At 40.8% G+C, this 25180-nt stretch overlaps 1 protein-coding gene across 1 annotated transcript; it reads right to left on the bottom strand.

Moving 5' to 3' along the window:
- Positions 1-7456: 7456 nt before the first annotated feature.
- Gbp2 (guanylate binding protein 2) lies at positions 7457-23506 on the bottom strand. Its single transcript, NM_133624.2, is given in 11 exon segments — positions 7457-8015; positions 9372-9565; positions 9846-9948; positions 11660-11872; positions 13241-13521; positions 15010-15252; positions 15599-15795; positions 18737-18846; positions 19651-19778; positions 20438-20648; positions 23351-23506. Coding segments are annotated over 10 exon segments (1776 nt in total). The 5' UTR covers positions 20634-20648; positions 23351-23506; the 3' UTR covers positions 7457-7904.
- Between the last annotated feature and the right edge of the window lie 1674 nt (positions 23507-25180).

The raw sequence follows: 25180 nt of genomic DNA, 5'->3' as shown, positions 1-25180 counted from the left end.
GCCACTGTCAGAAATAGCAGAACAAAGTAACACTAGAGATAATCTGATGGCGAGAGGCAAGCGCAGGAACCCAAGCAACAGAAACCAAGACTACATGGCACCATCGGAGCCCAATTCTCCCATCAAAACAAACATGGAATATCCAAGCACACCAGAAAAGCAAGATCTAGTTTCAAAATCATTTTTGATCATGATGCTGGAGGACTTCAAGAAAGACGTGAGGAACTCCCTTAGAGAACAAGTAGAAGCCTACAGAGAGGAATCGCAAAAATGCCTGAAAGAATCGCAAAAATCCCTGAAAGAATTCCAGGAAAACATAAATAAACAAGTAGAAGCCCATAGAGAGGAGACACAAAAATCCCTGAAAGAATTCCAGGAAAACATAAATAAACAAGTAGAAGCCCATAGAGAGGAGACACAAAAATCCCTGAAAGAATTCCAGGAAAACACAATCAAACAGTTGAAGGAATTAAAAATGGAAATAGAAGCAATCAAGAAAGAACACATGGAAACAACCCTGGATATAGAAAACCAAAAGAAGAGACAAGGAGCTGTAGATACAAGCCTCACCAACAGAATTCAAGAGATGGAAGAGAGAATCTCAGGAGCAGAAGATTCCATAGAAATCATTGACTCAACTGTCAAAGATAATGTAAAGCGGAAAAAGCTACTGGTCCAAAACATACAGGAAATCCAGGACTCAATGAGAAGATCAAACCTAAGGATAATAGGTATAGAAGAGAGTGAAGACTCCCAGCTCAAAGGACCAGTAAATATCTTCAACAAAATCATAGAAGAAAACTTCCCTAACCTAAAAAAAGAGATACCCATAGACATACAAGAAGCCTACAGAACTCCAAATAGATTGGACCAGAAAAGAAACACCTCCCGTCACATAATTGTCAAAACACCAAACGCACAAAATAAAGAAAGAATATTAAAAGCAGTAAGGGAAAAAGGTCAAGTAACATATAAAGGGAGACCTATCAGAATCACACCAGACTTCTCGCCAGAAACTATGAAGGCCAGAAGATCCTGGACTGATGTCATACAGACCCTAAGAGAACACAACTGCCAGCCCAGGTTACTGTACCCAGCAAAACTCTCAATTAACATTGATGGAGAAACCAAGATATTCCATGACAAAACCAAATTTACACAATGTCTTTCTACAAATCCAGCACTACAAAGGATAATAAATGGTAAAGCCCAACATAAGGAGGCAAGCTATACCCTAGAAGAAGCAAGAAACTAATCGTCTTGGCAACAAAACAAAGAGAATGAAAGCACACAAACATAACCTCACATCCAAATATGAATATAACAGGAAGCAATAATCACTATTCCTTAATATCTCTCAATATCAATGGCCTCAACTCCCCAATAAAAAGACATAGATTAACAAACTGGATACGCAACGAGGACCATGCATTCTGCTGCCTACAGGAAACACACCTCAGAGACAAAGACAGACACTACCTCAGAGTGAAAGGCTGGAAAACAACTTTCCAAGCAAATGGTCAGAAGAAGCATTCTTCTGGAATAGCCATTCTAATATCAAATAAAATCAATTTCCAACTAAAAGTCATCAAAAAAGATAAGGAAGGACACTTCATATTCATCAAAGGAAAAATCCACCAAGATGAACTCTCAATCCTAAATATCTATGCCCCAAATACAAGGGCACCTACATACGTAAAAGAAACCTTACTAAAGCTCAAAACACACATTGCACCTCATACAATAATAGTGGGAGATTTCAACACCCCACTCTCATCAATGGACAGATCATGGAAACAGAAATTAAACAGTGATGTCGACAGACTAAGAGAAGTCATGAGCCAAATGGACTTAACGGATATTTATAGAATATTCTATCCTAAAGCAAAAGGATATACCTTCTTCTCAGCTCCTCATGGTACTTTCTCCAAAATTGACCATATAATTGGTCAAAAAACGGGCCTCAACAGGTACAGAAAGATAGAAATAATCCCATGCGTGCTATCGGACCACCACGGCCTAAAACTGGTCTTCAATAACAATAAGGGAAGAATGCCCACATATACGTGGAAATTGAACAATGCTCTACTCAATGATAACCTGGTCAAGGAAGAAATAAAGAAAGAAATTAAAAACTGTTTAGAATTTAATGAAAAAGAAGATAAAACATACCCAAACTTATGGGACACAATGAAAGCTGTGCTAAGAGGAAAACTCATAGCGCTGAGTGCCTGCAGAAAGAAACAGGAAAGAGCATATGTCACCAGCTTGACAGCACACCTAAAAGCTCTAGAACAAAAAGAAGCAAATACACCCAGGAGGAGTAGAAGGCAGGAAATAATCAAACTCAGAGCTGAAATCAACCAAGTAGAAACAAAAAGGACCATAGAAAGAATCAACAGAACCAAAAGTTGGTTCTTTGAGAAAATCAACAAGATAGATAAACCCGTAGCCAGACTAACGAGAGGACACAGAGAGTGCGTCCAAATTAACAAAATCAGAAACGAAAAGGGAGACATAACTACAGATTCAGAGGAAATTCAAAAAATCATCAGATCTTACTATAAAAACCTATATTCAACAAAACTTGAAAATCTGCAGGAAATGGACAATTTCCTAGACAGATACCAGGTATCGAAGTTAAATCAGGAACAGATAAACCAGTTAAACAACCCCATAACTCCTAAGGAAATAGAAGCAGTCATTAAAGGTCTCCCAACCAAAAAGAGCCCAGGTCCAGACGGGTTTAGTGCAGAATTCTATCAAACCTTCATAGAAGACCTCATACCAATATTATCCAAACTATTCCACAATATTGAAACAGATGGAGCACTACCGAATTCCTTCTACGAAGCCACAATTACTCTTATACCTAAACCACACAAAGACCCAACAAAGAAAGAGAACTTCAGACCAATTTCCCTTATGAATATCGACGCAAAAATACTCAATAAAATTCTGGCAAACCGAATTCAAGAGCACATCAAAACAATCATCCACCATGATCAAGTAGGCTTCATCCCAGGCATGCAGGGATGGTTTAATATACGGAAAACCATCAACGTGATCCATTATATAAACAAACTGAAAGAACAGAACCACATGATCCTTTCATTAGATGCTGAGAAAGCATTTGACAAAATTCAACACCCCTTCATGATAAAAGTCCTGGAAAGAATAGGAATTCAAGGCCCATACCTAAACATAGTAAAAGCCATATACAGCAAACCAGTTGCTAACATTACACTAAATGGAGAGAAACTTGAAGCAATCCCACTAAAATCAGGGACTAGACAAGGTTGCCCACTCTCTCCCTACTTATTCAATATAGTTCTTGAAGTTCTAGCCAGAGCAATCAGACAACAAAAGGAGATCAAGGGGATACAGATCGGAAAAGAAGAGGTCAAAATATCACTATTTGCAGATGACATGATAGTATATTTAAGTGATCCCAAAAGTTCCACTAGAGAATTACTAAAGCTGATAAACTACTTCAGCAAAGTGGCTGGGTATAAAATTAACTCAAATAAATCAGTTGCCTTCCTCTATACAAAAGAGAAACAAGCCGAGAAAGAAATTAGGGAAACGACACCCTTCATAATAGACCCAAATAATATAAAGTACCTCGGTGTGACTTTAACCAAGCAAGTAAAAGATCTGTACAATAAGAACTTCAAGACACTGAGGAAAGAAATTGAAGGAGACCTCAGAAGATGGAAAGATCTCCCATGCTCATGGATTGGCAGGATTAATATAGTAAAAATGGCCATTTTACCAAAAGCAATCTACAGATTCAATGCAATCCCCATCAAAATACCAATCCAATTCTTCAAAGAGTTAGACAGAACAATTTGCAAATTCATCTGGAATAACAAAAAACCCAGGATCGCTAAAGCTATCCTCAACAATAAAAGGACTTCAGGGGGAATCACTATCCCTGAACTCAAGCAGTATTACAGAGCAATAGTGATAAAAACTGCATGGTATTGGTACAGAGACAGACAGATAGACCAATGGAATAGAATTGAAGACCCAGAAATGAACCCACACACCTATGGTCACTTGATTTTTGACAAAGGAGCCAAAACCATCCAATGGAAAAAAGATAGCCTTTTCAGCAAATGGTGCTGGTTCAACTGGAGGGCAACATGTAGAAGAATGCAGATCGATCCATGCTTATCACCCTGTACAAAGCTTAAGTCCAAGTGGATCAAGGACCTCCACATCAAACCAGACACACTCAAACTAATAGAAGGAAAACTAGGGAAGCATCTGGAACACATGGGCACTGGAAAAAATTTCCTGAACAAAACACCAATGGCTTATGCTCTAAGATCAAGAATCGACAAATGGGATCTCATAAAACTGCAAAGCTTCTGTAAGGCAAAGGACACTGTGGTTAGGACAAAACGGCAACCAACAGATTGGGAAAAGATCTTTACCAATCCTACAACAGATAGAGGCCTTATATCCAAAATATACAAAGAACTCAAGAAGTTAGACCGCAAGGAAACAAATAACCCTATTAAAAAATGGGGTTCAGAGCTAAACAAAGAATTCACAGCTGAGGAATGCCGAATGGCTGAGAAACACCTAAAGAAATGTTCAACATCTTTAGTCATAAGGGAAATGCAAATCAAAACAACCCTGAGATTTCACCTCACACCAGTGCGATTGGCTAAGATCAAAAACTCAGGTGACAGCAGATGCTGGCGAGGATGTGGAGAAAGAGGAACACTCCTCCATTGTTGGTGGGATTGCAGACTGGTAAAACCATTCTGGAAATCAGTCTGGAGGTTCCTCAGAAAATTGGACATTGAACTGCCTGAGGATCCAGCTATACCTCTCTTGGGCATATACCCAAAAGATGCCTCAACATATAAAAGAGACACGTGCTCCACTATGTTCATCGCAGCCTTATTTATAATAGCCAGAAAATGGAAAGAACCCAGATGCCCTTCAACAGAGAAATGGATACAGAAAATGTGGTACATCTACACAATGGAATATTACTCAGCTATCAAAAACAACGAGTTTATGAAATTCGTAGGCAAATGGTTGGAACTGGAAAATATCATCCTGAGTGAGCTAACACAATCACAGAAAGACATACATGGTATGCACTCATTGATAAGTGGCTATTAGCCCAAATGCTTGAATTACCCTAGATCCCTAGAACAAACGAAACTCAAGACGGATGATCAAAATGTGAATGCTTCACTCCTTCTTTAAATGAGGAAAAAGAATACCCTTGGCAGGGAAGGGAGAGGCAAAGATTAAAACAGAGACTGAAGGAACACCCATTCAGAGCCTGCCCCACATGTGGCCCATACATATACAGCCACCCAATTAGACAAGATGGATGAAGCAAAGAAGTGCAGACCGACAGGAGCCGGATGTAGATCTCTCCTGAGAGACACAGCCAGAATACAGCAAATACAGAGGCGAATGCCAGCAGCAAACCACTGAACTGAGAATAGGTCCCCTATTGAAGGAATCAGAGAAAGAACTGGAAGAGCTTGAAGGGGCTCGAGACCCCAAAAGTACAACAATGCCAAGCAACCAGAGCTTCCAGGGACTAAGCCACTACCTAAAGACTATACATGGACTGACCCTGGACTCTGACCCCATAGGTAGCAATGAATATCCTAGTAAGAGCACCAGTGGAAGGGGAAGCCCTGGGTCCTGCTAAGACTGAACCCCCAGTGAACTAGTCTATGGGGGAAGGGCGGCAATGGGGGGAGGGTTGGGAGGGGAACACCCATAAGGAAGGGGAGGGGGGAGGGGGATGTTTGCCCGGAAACCGGGAAAGGGAATAACACTCGAAATGTATATAAGAAATACTCAAGTTAATAAAAAAAAAAAAAAAAGAGCACCAGTGGAAGGGGAAGCCCTGGGTCCTGCTAAGACTGAACCCCCAGTGAACTAGACTATGGGGGGAGGGCGGCAATGGGGGGAGGGTTGTGAGGGGAACACCCATAAAAAAGGGGAGGGGGGAGGGGGATGTTTGCCCGGAAACCGGGAAAGGGAATAACACTTGAAATGTATATAAGAAATACTCAAGTTAATAAAAATAAATAAATAAAAAAATAAAAATAAAATGTGAATTGCCTGCTATGAAAGAAAACAAGAATGTTGTATTTAAAACTTAAATGATAGATGTGACGTTAAAGTCATTCATATTTCCCAGAGTGAGTTGGTTTTGTCATTCTCATGGCATAGTAAATATAACTTGAAGACAGACAGTGTCTTCTCATACCAGTTCATGTTCAAAATTACTGCCATTTGGTCCTGATGATCAACCTGGGGATTCAGAGAGGAAAGACAATTGGGCTTAATTCCTGCCTATTGTTCTTTCAAATTCTCTGGTACTGTATACTTCTAGCTCTACCCTCTGACTTTAAAGGTGTGATTATTCATTACAGAAAAGCACACAACTAAGAAATGGCTCAACCTTTTGTAGCATTTCTGCCAGACTTCACACGGACATATTAGAGTGGTACAAATTGGCAGGGGGGAATTCCATGGAGAAAAGCATGAAGGTGCATTGATATTCATGTTCCCTTCTATCTCCTTGCACTCCAGATGGGACCAGTGCTGTTGTTCCTTCTCACTCCCTTTGCAAGCTAAGCAGGTCTGGCTGCTGAGGTCCCCTTCAAATCTGTTAAATGCATCCCACAATACACAGATGCTAGGACTGATGCTCTGAACCATAACATCAGAGAGTGGGTGGTGTGGGTTATGGTGAAACAGAAGAGATGGGTATATTTAAGGGCATACTGCCTGAAAGGAATGGCTAAGCTTGTGCATATAGGGTGTCTCTTGAATAGCTCCCTGGGGTTTCTAGACCTGCTTGCTCTTGTTCCCAAGAGAATGTTTGAGCTACATCACCAGCCCTGCAGTACTGATCAACTAACTCGTGAACCCTTATTAACTGAGGTTCTGTTTCCAAGATGTGCTTTCCAGTGCTAAGTAGTCAACTCTTCTGTTTACTACTAAGTAGCATCCTGAAACCTGCATCTGATCTGACACAGAAACACACAGGATTCCTGACCCCCTAGCTGTAGATGCTGAGTCATTTCTATGAGCACACATAGTGCTAACACCTAGGATTCAAGCCTGTATCAAGGGAATGTTGTGTCTATGGTGGTTATTCAGTGAGTTAATGTTTAATCAAAATGCATTGTCTCAGCCCGGGGTTTAATATGAGCACCAGCCAAAAACGTACACACAAAAGGTGTTTTTGTTTCTGTGTTTCTGTGATGAGAGCCATGACTTCAACGTCATCCTTGGTTGATGGCACTATTCCTATGAAATAAAGAGAAGGCAATCTAACACCCGGACTTAGAGTCCTGGATACTACCTAAAGATACAAAATAAATAACTTTATAGTTTATTAGGGTATTTTTTATTTCCTTAATGAACCACAAATAATAACACACGTTCAGAAACAACTATGGTAGGCTAATCAATTTTATTAACTCGTGCTCTTGCAAGACATTTGTCCTGAGAAAGTTCAAGACACACTGCCATAGTAGGGAGAAAGATCACAGGGAAAATGGAGATGGGATTTAGGTTTTGAAGGACTGTAGCAAAATGTCAAGGTCCTCAGAGAAAGGGAGTTTGTTTTGTAAGTTAATTAAAAGTTGCCTGCTCTGTAATTGCAGAAGTTGTACTGTAGGAAAGAGGAAAACTTAAGATTATAGAGGAGGAACATATGTGGCTGGGCGAACTTCTTCTGATGCTGCCCAGTGGTCAGACGGTGACCCCAAACTGGATTTGCATGTGATTGATTTTTGAGCTAAAATGAACGTAGTATCATAACAGCTGTTTCAAAGCCTAAAGGTGTCAGTCCACATATTCTGTGATGAAGAGTTTGGCAGAGAGGTTTGGGCCTCGGACCTTTAGAGTATGGTGCATTTCCCAGGTGATTGTCGTCTCTTCATGTTCTCAATCTCTCGAAGAAGTTTCTTGCTCTCGTTCTCGTATCCTTCCCTGAGAAATTTTTCCTGTTCCTAAAACAGAAATGGTAAACTCAGGTAGGGTTCCACACGCCCTAGTGTCTCATAGACTCTCCATTCACAGCTACACTAAGCCCTGGAGGACTCTGGTGTTTTTCTTGAAGCCTTTTCCGCCTTTAAAATTCTCCTGCACTCTGTCTCTGTGTGTCTCTGTCTCTGCCTCTCTCTTGACTCCTACAAAAGCTTTTTCCTTTGCTCTCTCCAGCTTTAGAAATGTAGCCCAACAGTCCTAAACACCAGCAGCTTACAACCCTGAGGTCCAGGTCTTATGTCCTTTGACTCATAGAAAGCACAATTCTCTATAAACTCAGCACCAGCTTTGCATGTTCTTTCTCGCCTCATCTGTGAGCTGTGTGGTGTGAACTCTCAACACATGGAAGAAGGTGATAAAGATGGGCTCAAACAAAATGGAAGGTCACGGCATGAATCAAAATCATGTTCAATCAAGGGATTTAATATACGCCCAACATGTTAGTGACAGAAACAGGGGACAGAAAGATATTGAAGCAACTGGGGTCTGCAGTCCTCACAGGAGACTCTGGACCACCATGGAGACTCAGCACGACTGTAGAGGAATGCAGAGTACTGCGATTCTGGTACTGAACCCCTGAGCTTCAGTGGGTAGATGGTTAGGGATGCTCCCCGAGAGAAGGTCATACTAGTTGGGTTCCATTCATTGAGAAAATAAGCTGTGCATTGTGTTAATTACCTTACATTTAATGAAATTACAATGTCCCCATCTAGCATACACACACACACACACACACACACACAACAGTCTAGAATTATTAAATGGAAATAAGTAGGAGATACTTAAGCAATTCCTACACACTGTCTGTGGACAGACTAATAATGAGTTTCATCCAGCCATAAACAGCTCTTACTCATTAGACAGGGCTGGAGTTAAGCAGTGATGAGAAGAAAGTGTACCAAGAGTATCTGGACCATTTACTGTCCTGCAGGAGTCTTAATTCTGAAGGTCTTACTTCATAATCCAGGCTGACTTTGAACTAGTCATCCTCATGCCACAGCCTTTTGATCAAATTGCATTTTGGTTTTCTTGCTTGATTTTTACATTTATTTATGTTATTTTAAGTGATGAGTGTTTTGCCTGTGGCGTATGTAAATTTACTACATATATGCAGTGCCTGCAAGAGGCCAGAGAAGGACCGATTCCCTGGAAAAAGAATTATAGAGTGTTGGGAACTACTGTGAGGATGCTGAGAACAAGACCTGGGTCCTCTGCAAGAGAGATTAATGCTCTTAACTACTAAGATGTTTTTCCAGCTCTCTGATACTCTTATTTTTGATTGGGGCACAGGAATGTACTCAGATGAGATGGTATATTACCCGAAGTTTAAGAGCTATGATGTTGTCCTGTTCTTCTATTAACTTTTTCTGTTCCTCCTTCATCTTCTCAGTCAGCTGTCTCACGTGCTCCTGGTAACTCTCTTCCTTCTGCTGCATCATCAGCTCAAACTTCTCCTGCTTCTCTGCTAACTCTCTGTTTGCAGCTTCAGCAGTTTCAGCCTTAATCCGTTCCACTGACGAAAAGAAGCAAAGAATACAAAGATTAAACTGTATCAGTTTCCTTTGATTTTTTTATCTCCTTTAAAAAAATTATCTTATCTTCCATAGAATTTCTTGTGGCAACTTTTGTATGGAATAACCAATTAATAACAGATAACTGTGCATGTCAGTTAACAAAAGAACAGCATGAATGATCCTTGCCATTCTTCCCCACAATTGAAGATTCCATAAGGAACAATATTGCTAAATGTGTCAAGAGCTTCCACCATCTGTAGTGTCTTCAGTAGTTCTCACCTTCAATCTCCTTTGCTGCCTCCGTGAGTGACTGATCCGTCTTTAGAAGTGTTTCAACAATGTCTTCCTTGGACTCAAAGTACTTTTTCAGCACCGCTTCTGCCTATTAGCATAGAATAAGTTGAAGACAAGCCAATGTGTCTGTTAATTGACACTGATGTTAATTGATTTCAACCATTAATTGAGCTGCTATGTAGCAATCCAAATAGCTTCCTAAGTTTAATGGACCTAAAACTGACTTAGAGAATGCCCCAACCCAAATCCTATCATTTCCCAATCCCATCTTTTAGTATCTCATAACTCTTTTCAACAAGTTGGTATCTTTGATCTCTTTTCTTATCTGCTTCACAAAGCTCTTATGAGCTGATCATGTCTGTTTTAGCTTCCAAAATGTAACATCAGCTTTTTGTTTGTCATCTTTGCATCTAAATCTCAGAGCCCTAGACTTGCCTCTGCTTAAACTACTGCTCCAGGCCATTTATCCTGGCGCATCTACAACTTTCCCAAGTTGCTTTGAGAATGCAACTGTTACTAAATGTTCAAAGATGACTTTACAGTTCAGGCAAAAGAGCATCAGGCATTTTTTCATTGTCATCCAAGAGGTTCGGTGTCTGGATTGTGATCTTTTGACCTATCTCAACTTTGTCCATTACCTTCCAGAATATCAGGACGTTTGCTATATCTGAAATATGCATTCATTTACTTTTGCAGGCTATTTTTCTTGTTTGAAATTTCCATCCCCTATATAGACAATGGTTTTTCTAATGTCTTTGAACGATTTGCTAAATCTTTACCTCATGGTTTATCAAAAGAGTAAATTACAGTATCTCATAAATATGGGGTATACATGGGACTAAATTATTTTGAAAGGTGTACAATCAGAAAAGTCATGGTGCACCTTCAAAATCTTAAGAGGAATTGGTGCACTATTCTTTTGTCCTTTTGTCCCCCCTTTTTGTTTCAGGTTATGAATCTGCACTTGATCTTAGCCAAAAGGCTGAGAAGCGATCAGGTTATGAATCTGAAGTAGAGCCTGACTCTCTTGCAGCTATCTTCGAGCATGGATTCAGCCCGGAGATGGCATTCCTGTATTAATGTTCTTGTGGAGAAGAAAGGAAGACGCTTGGGAACAAGTAGGTGTAGAGCCAACACAGAGGCACTGAGTTCTTCCTACTTGACTTATTGACTAGAAGTAAAAGAAGAAATATCCAGACATTTAAAGTACATTGTTATTTGTAGACAATACAAAGTCAAACCCATTGTTAAATTCTATTGCCAGTGCAGAATAGTTTAGATCTGATGGATCCACATGATGTTGACTGTAGTTGCATTCAAGGTGCAGTGCTCATTAGCTGTGAGTCTTTTGCTTTACTCTGCCTCATTTTCTGTTTCACTTTATAGCTGCACTAAGAATAATGTGTGGTTTGTGTGGTGGTGTGAGAATTAAGAGAATCAATTTCTGAAACACAGGTAGAGCAATCTAAGTGCTAACTGCTATTTCCACTGTCATTACTTTTAACCACCTTGTCTCTTACAACCTGGGAAGCTCTTAGCACACAAGGCCAAAGAAATTGTTTTAGACAATTAGATGACCAAATGGTTGAGTGAGTGAGTGAATTCTACAAACATTTCTAAGAGATTCAGTTGTGCTTCCAAGGAGAAATCTGCTGGCTCTCTCACAGCTGGCTGTCTGCCTAGATGAATGTGAGACAAGGCCACCCTCCACCAACACCATTGTACCTTTCTCATTCTCAGTGGCATCTGGAAGAGATTCCTCACCAAGACCTCAAAGTGGTACCAACTACTTGATTTACCTCGAGCCCCTTCCCAGGAGCCTGGTTATACTTCTTCTCTAGCTCTTGTCTCATCTGAAGGAAGAGGAAGTAACCTCCTGGTTTGGAAAATGTCCCTTGTTTTACTTCTTCTTCCAGAGGTCCAAAAATATCCTCTATCAGATCTGAACAATGAGCTGATGATACATCCGAGTTCTTCTTAATAAAGGCATCTCGCTTTGATATCAGCAGGTTCTGAGTAAGGACAAAATCACAAGGATGACTGAGAGGTGAGAGATAACACAGCAGACTACTGGAGAATGTCTAAATAGGCTCTTCATCTTCTTGTGAGAATCTCCCTGAGGAGGGAAGGTACTGGCTATAGAAACTGACACTTCAAATTTGATTTCCTAAAGGCCTTTATCTCTGTTTTCCTGCTTCAGAGATACTCCCAGAGCACAGGGGTCCCTTCTCAGGAGGGAAGCCTTTATTCAAGTCTTCAATTGAAGGAATATTCAGAGCTAGGTGGGCCTGTGTGGACTTCCAGAACTCATCTCTTCAAGGTTTCATAACCTTGTGATTAGTGAACTAAGGTTTCCTTGTCTATAAGGATAGAGCAGCCATATCACTCTCAGACATCTCCTGTCGGACTGTGAGGAGCTCTATGGAAATACCCAGGAAAGAGCAATGGGCTAGGTGATACTCTTTAATATGGGAATATCCCCCTGTATTTTCTCACCATATAGCCAAGAAAGCACTGAAGATGATGTGAAGAGCACATTAGTGTTTGGGAAGCATAACAGAAGAGTGATCTCTCCTAAAGGGCAGCTCTTTTATCTCCGTCAGATTAGAGAGCCATCAATTTCCTCTTCACATTGACTTTGCTGTTTTATCAGAACTGATGAATGAAACCACAAGTCCTTTGTTAAAATCCTGCCTTTGTAATCCAAAAGCATTACCACTGGTCAAATGGCCAAACGTCTTATGATTGGTTTCTCATTACAGGGGGAAACACAATGACGTATTCCTTAAAAATAAAACTACAGGGCTGGAGAGATGGCTCAGCAGTTAAGAGCGCTGACTGCTCTTCCAGAGGCCCTGAGTTCAAATCCCAGCAACTACACGGTGGCTCACAACCATCTGTAATGTGATCCTATGCTCTCTTCTAGTGTGTCTGAAAACAGCAACAGTGTACTCATATAAAAGAAAGGAAGGAAGGAAGGAAGGAAGGAAGGAAGGAAGGAAGGAAGGGAGGGAGGGAGGGAGGGAGGGAGGAAAGAAAGAAGAAAAGACACTTTAGCTGCAGCCTCATAGACATCCAGCCCTCAAAACCTTATTTTTATAAAAAAAAAAAAGAATAAACACTACATTAGGTTAAATATAAAACTCTCTAAGAATAAAAATATGCATTATGAAAAGGCAAATAAATGATCCTTTGTAAATGCACTTGTGCAATTCCCTCAATGGCTGAGAACGTGGCTCCCAGAAGAATCTAATCTTTCAATAATCACTGTAAATATGTGTGTATCATTGAGTGTCAGTGCCTTGAAGACTAAGAAAAATACCCATCCCTCCAAGGGCCCATGTTTTTCTCTGTCTTATGATTTTGGATACCACACCTACCCCTAATTCTGTCTGGAACTTCTGGTCTACATCCTTGAAAGAATTCTTTAGGAAGATCTCAATGGCCTCCCTCTCAATCAGCCTGTGCAGGTCTAGCAGCTCCTGGAGGGTTTCTGTGGGCATCTGGATTTTCTGATTCATCTGTTCTTCATAGTGGGTGATGGCCTTTTGTACTGCAGCTGAGTTCTCTATCTGGGCCAAAGTCAGGACTGCACTCTCCATGCAGGGGAGAGACCCACTGCTGATGGCACCAACATAGGTCTGCACCAGGCTCTTTAGACCTACAAAAGACCAAGTAAAGAGAACAGCTGTCAGTTGGTAGAGAGATCACTCTACATACAGTTTTTAGAATTCGCTAAAAAATGCAGCAATATAATAGTTTATTAACCATAATGGTATTAAATCCTGTATTTGTTTGATTGTTCGTTTGTTTGTTTTTTGGTTCTTCATGTTTGAAAGATAGATACTGGACTCCGTGGGTTCTAGTACTGGGGAAGAAGAACTATGGTGATAAATTCGGTTCTGTTACTATTCCTCCTTCCTCTCTCCCCATTTTCTTTCTTTCCTCAAATTCATTTGTCCTTTCACTCTTAATTGATTAAAAAGAGAAAGAAAAAAAAAAGCCAGAGTGACAGCTTTGCCATTTATGCTGACTTTATTGCTTTTGAAAATGGTGTTTCCTTCTAGTCCTTTCTCTGGTCCATAAAATGGATCAACCCAGACGCTCTCCCACAAAGCTATACATTGATCAGGAAATCATCTAGGGTTTCTCAGAGCTTTGCTGATGGATTAAAAACAATCACACTCCAGGTATCTGTTCTGCCCTTTGAGGCACCACAACATGTTGCATGCAGAACACTCAAGAGAACTATGCATGTAGACTAGAAAGTATTGCCTTGTTTACCCCAGAATCCCTGCCTTCCAGATCCTCCATGGAGCTTAGAACAACAATGATGTACTGAAGTCATGTCCCTGTCCTTCCAGGGTACCATCCTCCCACACTTCTTCAATGGGGGCACTCTCGTGTCCACTCTCATCTTTCAGTCAGCTGACTCTTACTTTCTTGAAGTTGGAAAGTTGTTCTCTAATCTGTGCCTTCTTCTGTTACATTTGGACATTAGCTTTTACCCTCTCTCCCTCTGGGTGACTCCTACCCACTCCCATCTTCTCCTTATCCATCAGCTTCACAAAACACCCTGCTTTCTGCCCCCAGGAACTTAAGCCCAACTGGCTTAGACCCCTGACTCCCAAGTAGCAGCCCCGTATTTTTAATTAATTATGTGAATTGTTATTTATCTGTATGAGTTTGGGGGTTTGGTTGGTTGGTTGTTTCCTTTTAAAGTGTCTTTTGGATGTGTTGTGCTGGAAGGAGGAGAAAAAGCATGTCTGTTTACCCCTCATTATACTCAATAATTGGCTCTTCAAAGTCATTACCAAACATTTTATTCATACATGAAAGTTGCAGCCCTTAGTGGCAAGCTTCATAAACTTTTATTAATTCTTTTTGTATGGGGAAACCACAAGCTATGGTAAAGGTTTTTAGGGTTGAATTAGGTTCTAGTTATTTCCCCCTTTTGTCTTTTGCTATTACAGATGTGAAATGGTGAGAAATGCCTTTAAGTCGCCAGGAAATTCCACCATGTGATGCATGTAATACATGTTCAATGACATCAACTAATGACGTTTGGTCTGGTTGGAAGTGGCTCCCTGAGTATCCTCTACAGTGAAAAGAAGGAAAATCAATGTGAGACATAAAAGGGATGACTTACGTGGCCCATTGACTATGATGCCACCAGACAGAGTTTTGACAGCAGAGTAACTGAAGATATACGAGGTGAATTCTGCAACTTGTTCTACAAACTCACTACACAGCTCCTCCTCCCCCAGAGTCTCCAGTTTGCAGAGTTGCTTCCTCAGAGCAGGTCTGTCAAAGATGAAACACTTCCTCTTCGGAAAGAATTTCCTGATGCACAGTCGAGGCTCATTAAAGCTTTTAGTTTTCTTATCAGCTCCTGCCAGAATTAGAATTAGATGTAGTGAACTTCGAATGAATTATTTCTATATATGACACTGCCAGTTCCATAACTTCACAAAGCCTACGTAAGCTGTAGAAGACCCAATGAAGAATGAGCGACACAAACTTAAAGGAATGGGAAAGAAAACATCCTTTCTCTAAGAAGATGTAGCTTGTGAAATTTCAAATAGAACCCAAGTGACTCCACTAAGTTGTGTTTTCATTTCCTATAACACCAGTTAGGATAACACAACTAAAAAATCAAGACCTTTGCTAACCAGGCAGAAATGACATTCATAAATTGTTTTCTGTTTGTTTCAGAACATTCCACAAGGTCCAGGTACCTTTCTTCAGGGTCAGCGAATGCTCCAGGTACTCATCAGGAGTGACAAGTTTTCCATTGACTTCCAACTCCAGGGAGAAATCTCTCAGAGCCCACACAAAGGTTGGAAAGAAGCCCACAAAGTTAGCAGAGTCGTCTATCCCACTCTGATCAGGTGATGACTTTGACTTGATAAGATCAGTCAGCTCTGTCACATAACTGGCATGCTAAGTTAAGAAAACTATAAAAACAAGTTTATTATTTTATGATAAATAGTCTATCAGTGCCTCCCCAAATTAATGCGGTTTTCTTGTTTGTTCGTTTAGCTGTGTCAGTCAGTTTTTGTCGATTTTAAAGGGAATAGATTTTAAAGTTAATGAAAAAATGCTGCCATCATAGATTTTACGGTGTAACAGACAGAGACAGAAACAAAAACAGTACAAAGTGAATTATTTCAAAATCTCAGATATTTACTACCATTTTGGTGTAGCAAAATGCCTTAGCCTAAAGGCTAGAAAATAAGGGTGTAGTTTAGTTACTGAGAGACCTTCATGTGCCTTCTGCTGTACTTGTTAGCAGAAATCTAAACCAATTAGAGGAGCCATCCATGAAAGCCCCAGTGGAGAGACTGGAGAGATAGGTCAACGGTTAGAAGCAGTTAATGTTCTTGCAGAAGACCTGAGTTCAGTTCCCAGTACCCATGCCCAATGACCTACAACTTGGTGACATTAAAGTTTCAGAAAATATGACCCTTCTGCTCTCAGCAAGCAGCTCATATGCAGCAACACACACATGTTGGGGTCCAGGAATTGCCTCACACACCACACACACACTGATCTCAGTTAGACAGGGATAGATGATTGGGCATACACCCCAGCACTGGCTGCCCAGGGCCATAGTCCAGATTCAGGAACTGAACCATGACATTCAGTTCAGATTCTACAGAGTTTTTAAGCCCCAAATCTACAAACATCTGTGCCAAGAAATTTCACCAATCAAGATTTAGGGAAAGCGGAATTTCATTGGGAACATGTCTTTTTAGTATACTTATTCTGCTCCCATTGGTTGGGGTATTCAATTGTGGCAGGGGACTTGCCTTGTCTAACATTTATGTCTTACCTTGCCAACCATGACGTCAATTACCCACGTGCCGGGCTCTTTCCACATAGTTGGATGCCAGATCCCAGGGTCATGGGAACTTAAACTTTACTAGACCACTACTCAAAAACTAAGTCTTATTCCAAATAGTTTCTTCTACTGGGGCAGGTGTCTCTCTTATGTTGGGGTCAATTCCAGGGGCAGCTTTTACCTTAAAAGCTGATACACAGGTGCAGGTAATGCTGCTGGGTGGTTGGTTCAGATTCAAGCTTATTGTGAATAACTATATAAAACTAATGACTTCTATCATGATTGGTTTCCAAGAGCACAGAACATAACAGAAAAAATAATTGATCTTGGCATTCGAAAGTTTCCTACAAACAACAGAAACATATGAGAAAGTTTCCTTATACTGGCAGGCTAGCCAGGTAACAGTTACCTAGGCCTTAACAACACAATTCATAGTAATGAAATGAAACTTCTATTGGGATAACATTCCAGATAGTCATCAGAACCCCTGTGATAGAAACATATGAGGGTATGTAACATGAGTATGAACTCTGCTGCATAGGGCACAAGCACTAAGGAAATAGGAGGCAGGATATGTAAGTTTGAAGGCTAAAGTAAGAAGTTTCAAGTTTGTTTTCCACTAAGTAGGAAGCCAGTGGTGGATTTTGAAGGTAGAAGACGTTGATATGACAGTATTTCAAGAGGTCACACTGTTGCAATCCCAGCTGACAGCTGAGACTGACAGGGAAGAACATTAGAATCAGGTTAAACACAGGCAAGATAGTGAGACTGGTCTAGGGACAAAGCCATGCTCATAAGTTTTAAACATCTGTGATCGAATACTTTCTAGGATATGAAGGAAAGGACGAAGATGAGGTTTGGAGCAGAACAACTTTGTGGAACATGCTGGAATGTGCTATAAAGGGGAAGGTTGGGGAATTGCTTTTGTAAATTTGGAGATGAAATCGTCTCTTAAAGATCTACACAAAGATGAGAAAATTGAATTCTTCACAGTTTTAAAGAGAAATTTGATGGTGACTGAAATATAAGCATGCAGAAACACGTCAGACAGAATAATATTACCTGGGGTTTTGGAGTAAAGAATGACTAAAAGTACAGCAAGCAATGAGCTGTGACACTCAAGGTCCTCAAAGTAAATGGAACTGTTAGCCAGAGAGGGAAGTGAACTCTTACGAAATAATCAAGTCCTAGGTCAAGAACCAAGTGGTTCTAAAGAGAAAGAATTGACATTTGAAATGTGGCTGAGGGATCAGATAATCTGGCTTCTGATTGAGCATAGGGGTATAAAAAAGAATGCAGTTTGACACCTGAGGTTAAGGTCATGGATACGCTGCTGGTATTGACAGTGACTAAGAGTCAGTAATTGGGAAGGGAGAAGAATGGATGGCGGTACCCGGAGGAAGAACCAGGAGAGAATAATGAACATCAGAATCTATTGGCTATCAGCCGCCAAACAGCAAGGAATAAAGTCTTCAGTAAAGAGGGCTGTGTGGACTAGGGGTTTGATAAAAGGAGGTGGTGTGGTTTGAGGGGAGTGGCTTCAAAGGAGATCATGTTTCCAATGGCAGAGGATGAAGAGATGATTGACCTGTAGATGGGAGAAACATTGATGACTGACACTGGAAGTACAGGCTAAAGAGCAATCATCATCTCAGACCCCTTGATGAGTTTGCAGGATGAATATTACCTGTAGCATTCCCTGGGAAGTTAGGATCTTACTAACATTTAGAGATAAGGATAACACTGATTACTGAGAACGTGAGTTCCGAATCATGTTGAGGATTTGGACAAATGCAGGATATTGAGACAGAGAGGGATGATCTCAGCAGTGTGCCACCCTGTCTATGGCAATGTATGATGTAAGAAATTTGAATTTGTAGTAGAAAGTGGGGCAAACTCACATGAGGAACATCAGAGGATTTGTTAATGAGACTTAAAAATACTATGGTCCTTGCCTGCTTATCTACCTGATGTAATGATGATGCTGTTCTTTCTAGGTTAAGGACTATGCTAGACCACAGCAAAAGGATACTGCAGCTGGTCCATGGCCTGCTGGTTGATGGTTCCCATGCTGTTGTAGACGAAGGTGCTGCTGAGGAGGACTGCCAAGGCAAAGATCCAGCAGTCGTTCTGGTTGTCTCCCTACAGGTCAGTGAGTGAAGAACAGTGACTAAGAGACTGCCCATCAACTCAGCTGGGCAAAGAAGACCTTTGTCCCCCATCAACTATGACATCAACAATAAGTCATTTCTAACAAATAATAATTTTCTAGCTCTACAATGATTTTATGAATCTTCAATTCATGCTTTATAATTCAAATAAGACAATGTACATCCATGTATATGAGATCATGAAGGACATTCACTTTTAAAAAGTCATGATGGTCAGTTACAACAACCTAAACTGGCCTGCTGGATTTCACTCACAGACATGTTGTGTATGATAAGGGCCATTTAAGCACTAGTGACCATAAGGTCTTTCAGTACGAGTTTTATTTGTCTCAGATTGGGCAGAGTAGTAACTCATGATTCTCCATAAACAATGATATTGTTAAAAGTTTTGCATTGTCATAATCTTACTGATGATCCTTTGTGGAAGTGATTATTTTTTAGTAAAACCTATTTATTAATTCTTTGAGAATTCAAAACATTGTACTTTCATCATGGAACTACACTGAATAGTCAGCCATGTTTAAAGCACATATAGACAAGTTCAGGTTGTCATTAGCAGTTTCAACCAAAATATTCTATTTTGATCTGAAAGAAAAATGACTTAAAATGTTGTTAGCTATCATTTAAAGGCTGGTCTATGATTCTCAGCTCTTAGACAAACTTGAAGAACAGCACATTCATCTAATTTTTTAGAAGCATAAATCCAGGAGTGGTGTGGGTACTGCAAGGGGGACTACTGACAAGTTACAAGTAGAATCTGAAAGACTTTTTTTACCTTCTCAACATCTTCAAGGCCCTCGGTGTCAAGCAGAACTAGGGTTTGCCCTGCCTTCTTGGGGTGAGGCACACACCACATCCAGATGCCCTTGGTGTGAGACTGCACAGTGGAGCCCAGGGAGAAGCCTGCAAGGCGGAATGGGCAGGTGATGGGGAGGGGAGTAAATGAAGGTGCCTCCTGATACTGAGTTGAAAATTAACATACTTATATTTGAAAGAATAAAATGACTTCAAGTACTGATTATACTACTAGCCTAGGAATAGGGGATTTGTAATACCTAATGCTGATCAATATATTCACTTCTTAAAGGTAGAAACTTGTTTCTCCCATGTTGACAGTCTAGTAAATGTTTTATAATTCATCACTAAGGATTTTAGCCAGGTGGTGGTGGTGCACATCTTTAAATCCCAGCATTTGGGAGGCAGAAGTGGGCAAATCTCTAAGTTCCAGGCCAGAGTGCTCTATACAGCAAGTTCCAGAACAGCCAGAACTATAGAGAAACCCAGTCTCTAAAGTAAAATTTAAAAAAAAAAGAAGTTAATGTTCTCAATTGCTATATTAGTTTTTTCTCTAAAACACGTCATGCCTACTATGCCTTTCAGTTAGAAAGTAAAGATACTATGTGGGTAAGAATGGCTCAACAAGGAGAAATTCCCCTGGTGGAGAGTGCTATCCTTTCCTAATCCTCCCTGTCTCCGACACACTTTCCTCACATCTGCTTTCAGGATGCTGGTGATGTGAATGAACAGAAGGTACCCAACATAGCTTTACTGGTGGCACTCACCTGTTCTCTTCCCAGCCAATTTGTTCATCAGGTAGGATTTGCCTGTGCGGTAGAGGCCCACGATTGCCACCACCACCACAGGCTGGTTGATGGCAGACAAAATCCTCAGAGCCTCCTGGTTGATCACTAGGTGAGCCTCAGTGTTCTCAATGAGGCACATGGGTTGTAACATGTGGATCTCCGAGGCCATGTCCATGGTGCTCTTTTGTCTCTAAGAAGAAGATAAATTGGACCACAATTTCTAGTCAGGTGGATGAACTAAATATTACGTACTAAAATTTTCCTTCTTTGAAATGTGTTCCTTGTGTACTTCTAAGAGTTCTGGGTGCCTGTATGGCTGACTTATAGATTGGTCTACTATTTCTATTTAAAGACAACTAATTTGAAGTTCACAGATGACCAGAAAAGGTATGTACTGGGTTCTAGAGGCTGCATATACCATTTCCCCAGCTTTGTCCAATCCAAGTACCCTACATACCCTGAGTGTAGTGGCTGACTGGGTTTACAGGATTTTTACCAACACCTCTAATGAGGCTGCATACCTTATACCTCCTAAGTCAGAGTTTTACTAATGCCCTTTTTCTGCTTCCTGACCTAATCCAGGATCCCTTCTTCATCCTCAAATCTCTTCAGCTTCTTTTTATCCTCAGTAGATCCTTGTTCTTTATCCTTCATTACATGATAGCTTAGAGGAATAGACAGCCATTGTTTTGTAGAGTACCCTTCCTTAATGTTAGCTTGAAATTCTACTGGTATCTAAAGGGGAAGAAGGCCCCCATCAAAGGATGAACGATGTGGACATGACTTACTCTGATAGTACTCTTTTCAATATGGTCTCTTAATTAAGGGGCTACCTGTCAAGAACTGTTCACTGTTCTGTAATCAAAATCATCACTTGAATAGCAAATAAATACTTGGAAAAATGTTTAGGATTTAATCACCAGGGAAATAAAGGTGAAAAGCGCATTGAGGTCCCATCTCACCCCATTGAGAATATCCTGCATAAAGAAAACAAATAAGAAGGGTTTTCAAGGGTATGGAAATGAGAGCCGTCTGCATTGCCAGTGGGATTGTAAACTGCTGGGACCACAGTAGGAAGCAGCATGGAGATTCCTCAAAAAATGATTAGAACCACCAAATGACCAAATATCCCCCCCCATGTGTGTGTGTGTGAGGGTGTGTGTGTGTGTGTGTGTGTGTGTGTATGTGTGTGTGTATGTGTGTGTGAGTGTGTGTGTGTAGATGTATATGTATGTACGTGTGTGTGTACATGTGTAGCTATATATGTGTGTGTGTAGGTATATACATATGTTTGTGTAGGTATATAAATATGTGGGTGTAGGTATGTGTATATATGTATACATAGATGTATAGATATATGTAAAAAGATAGATGTGTACATATGTATAAATATACAGATATTTGAAGCTGCCTTTAGAAAGACACTTAGTACACTCAAACCCCACCGTACTTCATGTAGTTTCACCACTTCTTTCTGCGTCTTCTAACAGTTCAAGCTTATAAATTAACCACTGTAAAATCTGCTTACAGATGACTGTCTCCTCTCATCATGCCAGATATTAACTGGGGATCAACAACAAGTAGGAGTATTGCTCATACTTACATCCACTCATTCATTCATTCATTCATTCATTCATTCATTCCTTGGGTTGCAGTACAGACTGCTAAGTACTTATTTCATTCCGGCTGCTGTAGTCCTTTGTGGCCATTCCTAATGTTATTGCCTGGCTGGTTCCCTGTGTTCACTGAGGCTCCTTCAGCTGCATCCTGTGCTTGCCTGGCAGACTTCCATGACATTCCCAGTGCCATGGTACTTTCTGCTACCACAGAGTCTTCCAGCTCATATCTTTCCTATGTTGCCCTAGAGTTGAGATTCCTCCCAAAGCTTTGGCTCCTTCCAGTACACAATGGTAGTTATAGCAAAAATATCACATGGTGTGTATTCATTGCTTCGAGATGAAGCAGTTCTTCTGGAACATGAACTCATGAAGTCTTTGAACTTATGTAGTCACAGCCGCTGTGGCTGCCTATAGAAAACCCACATAAAGCTGGATGGTTGTTGCCACATGCCTTAAACCCAGCACTGGGGAAGCAGAGGCACACAGATCTTTGAGTTTGAGGACAGCTTAGTCTACACAGTGATTCCCAGGACAGTCAGGGCTACACTATCTTGAAAAACAAAACAAAACAAAACAAAACAAAAAAAGAAGAAGAAATAAGAAAGCCTGCATAATATCCAGCAGTCAAAATTCCACCATAGATATGTGAGAGGCTCAGGAAGCCCCAAGCATAACTTGGGTGGTATTTGGCAGGTAATAGCTGCTAGAAAAGATAGGGTTGCTTTTCTTCAGTGATATGGCCCCTGGTAAGTTACCCAAACTCCACTAGGTGGCCTTATGCCCACACCTGAATGAGCTGCAGTAAGGACTCAATAGGACATGAAACTGGGTAGCAATCAAGTGGGGGATGGGTAGGAGGAGATGAAGAAAAGAGTAGGGAATATATACAATCAAAACCACATGACATACATGATGTTCTCAAGGAGCAAATTTTGTATAGATATAGATATATTCAAAATAATATACACAAAGATTTTATAGCTCCATAGATTACCAACGGGAGAACTGTCGCTTTTTACACTGGTAGACACTGAAAACAAGTTCAGGGATTCTGTCTGAGTTTCATTAGACAGTAAAGATAATCTTTAAAAAAAAAAAGCAATATGAACCTTAAAACACGTATGCCTTCAGTGTGGAGTCTTCTTAAGCAGACTTTATTTTGCCATGGACATTAGGGGAAAGGCTACCTCTGTCAACCAGACCAGCCCCCACTCACATTCAGCCTCCAACCAGCAGTCTACTAAATGCTTTTCCACCCCTGCCTCTGTCTTACCTTAAACGAAATTCTTTAGAGAAGAATGCCTGACAGGTTCAGGGTCAGGCTGCTGATCACTCTGTCCTTTTTCACGGGCTCTGTGGCAAAAACCCTGTCATAACCTAGGAAGTTCCAAATTGTCTCCAGAGAACTTGTGAAGAGTTAGATCTTTTATAGAGAAACGCTTAAGACAATGAAAGTGAAACTAAAAAACTTCCTAATGGGTTGGGTTAGAAGGATGACTCAACCACAATGGGGGGAGTGAGGGGTTTGCTCCTCAGAGAAGGGCTCAGGGATTTCTCAAGTAGAAACTGCCAAGTGGTGCAGTTTTCCACCACAGTTCTCACAGGTGTTTACAATCCAAGGTGATGGCTTACTGAAGAGGGTGTGGCTCTGAAATCGCTTACTGAAGAGGGTGTGGTTCCAAAATCCCTTACTGAAGAGGGTGTGGTTCCAAAATCCCTTACTGAAGACGGGGTGGTTACCTTAGTTTAGGTCCTTTTTTGTCTGTGCATTAGTGTTTTGGGAAGTTGCAAGCCCCACTGAGCTGGGCAGTTACCAAGAGATTGTACAATTCGGAAGAGGACCTGAATGGTTTCAAGACCATTTCTCTGTACTGTGAAAGAGTGAAGATGGGAAGAAAGGGGTTAGAATTAGAAAGAGCAATGAGGAGGGGCTGGGGATTTAGCTCAGTGGTAGAGCGCTTGCCTAGGAAGCGCAAGGCCCTGGGTTCGGTCCCCAGCTCCGAAAAAAAGAACCAAAAAAAAAAAAAAAAAGAGCAATGAGGGAAGAAGGAAGGAAAAAGAGGAAAGGAGAGAGGAAAAAGTATCACTGAAAGTGAAAGTGAACCTGAGTTCCTTTAAACAAATGCTGGGAAATCAGCTGACTCCTTTGTTCCTTCATTTGCCTTTTGGACTAGAATAATCTCCGTTAACATTATATACACTCCCCAAACAATGTCAGCATCTCTTAAATGTTCCTCAGTCAGTAAAGTTTTAAGGGTAAACAAAAGGGATACTTTTTTGGTTTCTAAGCTTAAAGGGGCGGGGTTTCCAGTCTTGTTTTGCAGTGTGTTTCCTTAGAAAGAAGTGAGTCAGAGCCCTGACCCCTAAACTACTGAGTGTAAATTACTTCTCTCAGAGGCTGAGGGAAGCCACTATTGCTCTAAAATTCTGAAACAGAGGTCTGTGAGTCTCTGAACTCAGGCTTGGAATGGCCATGGAGTTGAGGAGTCACTGGCACTGTGGCTGTGAACAGTGTCCAAAAACTGTGCTTTGAAGTTCTGAAGGCATCTAATTAACTCTCAGGCTGGTCTACCCACTGACTGGTACTTAAAACCTTCCTTGGACCTAAAATAAATCAGACAATAGGCCAGACTCAAAATTTTCTGGGTACAAGTGTTGAGCTCTTTCTACAAGCACACATGATACCAGCATGCACTCAAAAGTATGCTACAGAAACATGATACCACCCACTGCTCGTCTATAAGTTAGTGTATCGCCAGAAGGGTTTCTTAAAAGCCCTGGGTTTAATGCCACCACCAGAAAAATAATGATACAGAAAGTGTCTTTGTGTCTCTGTGTTCCATAAAAGGAATGATCCCCATGACTATGCCATCTCCTTTGTGAGGTACGGTAACTCGAAAGGTTCAGCTGCAGAGTTGATGCCCTCATCATTGGAAGCCTGGGTGACAGCTGAGAGTCTTCAAATGCATGCCCCTCTTAGGGGAATTCAGCAGAGGATTCTATCACATTATGAACAATGTATACCATGCATTTGAAACACTTATGGTAGGCTGATCATTTTTGTATTAACGGCTTTCACTTACCCCATGCTTCTGCTACATTG

Source organism: Rattus norvegicus, chromosome 2, assembly GCF_021556685.1.
Source record: "Rattus norvegicus strain SHRSP/BbbUtx chromosome 2, alternate assembly SHRSP_T2T, whole genome shotgun sequence".
Taxonomy (NCBI): Eukaryota; Metazoa; Chordata; class Mammalia; order Rodentia; family Muridae; genus Rattus; species Rattus norvegicus.
The sequence above is the reverse complement of the archived record's forward strand: the minus strand, read 5'-3'. Positions and strand labels throughout refer to the sequence as shown.